Source organism: Eubalaena glacialis, chromosome 11 (genome assembly GCF_028564815.1).
Source record: "Eubalaena glacialis isolate mEubGla1 chromosome 11, mEubGla1.1.hap2.+ XY, whole genome shotgun sequence".
NCBI lineage: Eukaryota > Metazoa > Chordata > Mammalia > Artiodactyla > Balaenidae > Eubalaena > Eubalaena glacialis.
The window spans coordinates 89,648,703-89,654,196 of record NC_083726.1 but is presented as its reverse complement, the minus strand read 5'-3'; the positions used below and the strand labels follow the sequence as shown (position 1 = coordinate 89,654,196).

Below are 5,494 nucleotides of genomic sequence, written 5' to 3'. Positions count from 1 at the left end.
CACAAATATATGTATACCACATTTCATCCATCTTAAGACACATTTTTCTTTTTTTTACTTTTTAACATCTCCAAAATTGGGTTGCATCTTATAATCAATGGCATCATATAATTGCTGAAAACCAAATAGCTCCTGATAAAATATATCATTGTGCATGTGTTGTAAACTTGGTCATTGAGGGTTTTTTTGGTAATAATGGTAAAAATACATAGCATGAAATTTACTATCTTAAGTGTACAGTACAGTAGTGTTAACTCTCTGCACATTATTGCACAACAGACTCTAGAGATTTTTCCTGTTGCAAAACCAAAGCTCTATACCCATTGAACAATCGCTCCCCTTTCCACCTCTCCCAACACCTGGCAACCACCATCTTACTTTCTGTTTCTAAGAGTTTGGCTACTTTATTATTATTACTCTTTATTTATTATTTTTTTGGCTGCATTGGGTCTTCGTTGCTGCACGCCAGCTTTCTCTAGTTGCAGTGCACAGGCTTCTCATTGAGGCGCGTGGACTTCAGTAGTTGTGGCGCATGGGCTTAGTTGCTCCACGGCATGTGGGATCTTCCCAGACCAGGGAACGAACCTGTGTCCCCTGCATTGGCAGGCGGATTTTCAACCACTGCGCCACTAGGGAAGTCCCTTGACTACTTTAAATACCTCATGATCATTGAGTTTGTGCATTGTAGATATCTGCATGGTGGGTTTGAATGCATTTAAAATGTCTCCAAAGAGATTCCAGTATAATGTGGAATTAAAACAAAAATCTTAGAATGTATTTAGAAAGATACAGAAACAGAGCAACAGGTATAAATGTGATATTAATAACATTAGTAATGGGTGCAAATGTGATATTAGCAAATATTTGTCAGAGGAATGACTGCATTTCTGTATTTCCTTGAAAAAAAACCAAGCATTTTATGGGATGTAGCTCCTGGAACTAATAAATTTATCTTTATATTCTGGACCTGCCCACTTCATGGGTTACTGTTTCATAGCACTAGTCTTTGGAAAGCATGTACATCAATACCTACTGCTATTTAAACTACCAAAACAGTCAAAAACATATGGAAAGCTTGAGTATTCAGAATCTTAGAGTTGTGTTTCCTGGTCAGGAAAGAGGAATGTAGTAGTATAGAATTGCATTCTCTTATTCCATGCTCTAATTTTCCTGGCAACCAGTGATAGTTCAGCGGCATTTATGTATGAGATGTTTAACAAATCATAACCAAACCACTACAACAAAAACTAAATTAAACAAAACAAAACAAAACAAAACCCATGATGTAGGTAGCAGTTTTAAAACTTCCTATATGTGCCAGATTTAAGTAAATTTCCCCAATATTTCATTCATTCAATCATTCATTCATTCATTCATTCAGTCTTGGAGGTGGTATATCATTTGAGATGAAACATTTCAGTATTGATCAGTATTTTTTTATCTAATGGGCTAAAAATGAGGGATGTGGACAGCTAAAGTGATTGCTAAAATGCAAATCTGATAACATCACTTCTTGCTTACAAGTTAAAAATCATTCCCCTGGCATCAGAATGAAGTCCTAACTCATTTTTTTTTTTTAAAGAAGTGTAGTTGAATTACAATGTTGTGTTAATTCCTGCTGTACAGCAAAGTGACTCAGTTATATTTCTTATATTCTTTTTCATTATGGTTTATCCCGGGACAGTGAATATAGTTCCCTGTGCTATACAGTAGGACCTTGTTGTCCATCCATTCTATATGTAATAGTTTGCTTCTACTAACCCCAAACTCCCAGTCCATCCCTCCCCTCCCCCTGCCCCTTGGCAATCACAAGTCTGTTCTCTATGTCTGTGAGACTGTTTCTGCTTTATCGATAGGTTCATTTGTGTCATATTTTAGACTCCACATATAAGTGATATCATATGGTATTTGTCTTTCTCCTTCTGACTTACTTCACTTAGTATGATAATCTCTCATTGCATCCATGTTGCTGCAAATGGTATTATTTCGTTTAAAGTCCTAACTCTTTACCATGACATACATGGTTCTTATGATCTGACCCTACTTTTTCTCCAGCTTCATTTCTCTCTTCCCATGCCCTGAAGTGCAACTTTGTCTCTCTGTCTCTCCCCTGAACCCCGCCCCTTCTGCCTTTCTTCCTGTGTGTCCTGCTTCTTACACTAGGGTAACTATTTATCTCCTCCACCAGGCCAACTCCTCACTTTCAGGTCTCTTTTAATTTCAAGTCCTTTAGGAAACTTCTCCTGGTAGGCCAGGTTCAAGTTGGGTGCCTCTCTCCTAATCTCATGGAACTCTAGGCTCCATTATGCCACGTACTGTGTTTTTTAGAAAGTAACTGCTTTCTTTCCAGTTTCCAAATGATTTTAAAAAGATATTGACTGATCACTTCCCTTTAAGAAGTAATAGTTTTCAATTTAAGTACAAGGCCAAACTTGTACCATGAGACTTTCAGGTGACACCTCAAGTTTGTGCAAATCTTCTAAGAGGTGTGTATATATACTTCCTTACAAAGGTCATTAATATATGCAATACCTGGTCAAAATACAGACATAGAAATTAAATTAACATGTTATAAATTATGCACTTTATATATACATAAAACAATTGGAATCTCAACTTGTACCAACTCAAAATATCATACTATTTACTAAGTTTCTGTTAAAATAAATGTATCATCTTCTTCAATTAGGTCTTCCGGAGGTTATCTTCTGTATTGTGAACAACAAAAACAAAAAACAAAAAACAAAAAGCATCGTTCACCAACCAGTTATACAAGGGTTAAGTCACAATCCACTGCAGTTGCCCACTGACAGTACACCTTGAGATGTATTCAGGATGAAAAAACAGGATAAGGCGCTCTGTTCTTTGGCTAAACAGGCCCTTAGATAGTTAGATGTATATCTCAGGAAGAATTTAAATTACCCCAGATTCTTGCATCTTCCCATACATAGAAAAGCCCTAAAATCATTAACTTAAGATATCTGTTCACTGTGACTACTGTAGTAGTAATCCTGTCTGTTCGGGGTGTCGGTGCGCATGCGTGAGCTCCAGCTGAGCGTGGCTGGGGCTCCGCGACCCCCGGCGCAAGTGCTGGTGCTTGGGGCCCGGGGAGGGCCGTCGCCATGGCAGCGCCGGCCACGCGGTGAGGAGGGCCACCCTCCCAGCTGGTCGCTCCCGCAGCCTCGCTGCCTGCTGGTGGGAACCGTGAGATTCCGCCCCCGACTGGGCGCCTGCCGAGTGCCTCACCAGCCAGACGAGCACCCTGTAAAGACTGCCAGGCAATAATGAAGGTTCTTTTACTGAAAGACTCTGAGGAGGACGACTGTGGCCAGGATCCCTACATCAGGGAATTAGGATTATATGGACTCGAAGCCACTTTGATCCCTGTTTTATCATTTGAGTTTTTGTCCCTTCCCAGTTTTTCGGAGAAGCTGTCTCACCCTGAAGGTTACGGGGGCCTCATTTTTACCAGTCCCAGAGCAGTGGAAGCAGTGGAGCTGTGTTTGGAGAAAGACAATAAAACCGAAGTCTGGAGAAAGTCTCTGAAAGAAAAATGGAATGCTAAGTCAGTGTATGTGGTGGGAAATGCTACTGCTTCTTTAGTGAATAAAATTGGCCTGCATACAGAAGGAGAAAACTGTGGAAATGCAGAAAAGCTTGCAGAGTGCATTTGTTCTAGGGAGTCATCAGCACTGCCTCTTCTGTTTCCCTGTGGAACCCTCAAAAGAGAAATCCTGCTGAAAATGCTTAAGGACAAAGGGATTCCCGTGGAGAGCTTAACCGTCTACCAGACGATCCCACACCCAGGAATCCAGGGAAACCTCAACAGCTACTATTCCCAGCAGGGCATTCCAGCCAGCATCACGTTTTTCATTCCCTCTGGCCTGACACACAGTCTCAAGCATATTCAAGAGTTATCTGGTGACAACATTGACCAGATTAAGGTGCGGCTCACAGCACCCCTGGGGGGTCAGGACTGTCTCAGTTGTATAGACACTGCCGGCCCCTCCCTCCACCCTGACTGGCACGCTCACTCCGGTCGGTGCCCAGGGACGGAGCACGGGCATCAGCATTGGGCTGTCCGGGGCACTGCTCCGGGACACTGTCTGCAGCCTGGGTCCAGCCCTGCAGGCAGGCTCCGTTGGCCCGGCCAGGCCCGTGGTGGTGAGTCCGAGAGCGGAGCTCTCCAGACGCCCTCTCTCCTGTGACCAGACGATTTCAGAGGGAATAAAAGGCTCACAGGGAAAAGTCATCTTGTGACCAAACTGCTTCTCCTGAAATTATGTCTGCTGTTTGCTGGTTCCCAATCTCAGGGAGTTTCTTTCTTTCTTTTTTTTTTTAAACATCTTTATTGGAGTATAATTGCTTTACACTGTTGTGTTGGTTTCTGCTGTACAATAGAGTGAATCAGCTATACATTTAAAAAAAAAAGATATCTGTTCACTGTGACTACTGTAGTAGTAATCTTTTGCCAGGATGTATGCATGACTACACGTATTTCCTAGGCAAAAAATTCTGGCTGACTCCTTCTCTACCTCTTCAGAGCAGTTTCTTCAGCGCTCCTGAGAGACTGCTCCTGGCTATCGGCCTCAGCAAGACCCTGAATAAAACTTAAAACTCTTAACACTCATGTTGTGGGTTCTTCTTTAAGTCAAAAGTTTGTCAGCCCCTAATACTACTACATAAAGTCAGCGTAATTCATGCCTTATAGTGGCCTTTACTACTTTAATGATATATAAATTCCTACCCAGTGACAGCATCAAAGTAAATAATTAATAAATTTATAATTCATTTACTGAGGAAATAACACTATTTTAAAGCACGAGAAATTTTTTCTTTCTCTAGTGAGATTAAAATGAGTGAATCTGCTGCAAAGTGTTGATTTCTCTCTTTTTTATATATATATATATATTTAATTTATTTATTTTTGGCTGCATTGGGTCTTCGATGCTGCGCGCGGGCTTTCTCTAGTTGCGGTGAGTGGGGGCTACTCTTCATTGTGGTGCATGGGCTTCTCAATGCGGTGGTTTCTCTTGTTGCGGAGCATGAGCTCTAGGCACTCGGGCTTCAGTAGTTGTGGCACACAGGCTCAGTAGTTGTGGCTCGCAGGCTCTAGAGCGCAGGCTCAGTAGTTGTGGCGCGTGGGCTTAATTGCTCCACAGCATGTGGGATCTTCCCGGACCAGGGTTTGAACCCATGTCCCCGACATTGGCAGGCGGATTCTTAACCACTGCGCCACCAGGGCAGCCCTTTGATTTCTCTTAAATTCTAGTTTTGGAAGTGATGCTCTGTCAGCAGTTGAAGCAGTTTATTGATTCATAATTTTTCTCCTGAGTATTCTTTTTTGGTTTTATCTTATTTATTAGGGACTAGATCAATCTGAGACTGGTTATGTTGTTAAAATTAAATTGAATGTTTGTTTAAAACATTTTAATTAGAATAAAAAGACATATCAATGTATATAATTTTTGCTACACTGGAAAATATAAAGACA

The 5,494-nt window shown here is 41.4% G+C and overlaps 1 protein-coding gene across 1 annotated transcript; it reads left to right on the top strand.

Annotated features, from left to right (window-relative positions):
* Positions 1 to 3,246: 3,246 nt before the first annotated feature.
* Positions 3,247 to 4,208, top strand: LOC133101720 (uroporphyrinogen-III synthase-like). The gene has a single exon (XM_061206672.1). The coding sequence runs from the start codon at positions 3,285 to 3,287 to the stop codon at positions 4,206 to 4,208; it is 924 nt and encodes a 307-aa protein (XP_061062655.1). The 5' UTR covers positions 3,247 to 3,284.
* The last annotated feature ends 1,286 nt before the right edge of the window (positions 4,209 to 5,494 follow it).

Bases quoted from the DNA above. Each gene is read 5' to 3' on its own strand.
- LOC133101720 (XM_061206672.1), top strand. From the start codon at position 3,285: ATGAAGGTTCTTTTACTGAAAGACTCTGAGGAGGACGACTGTGGCCAG.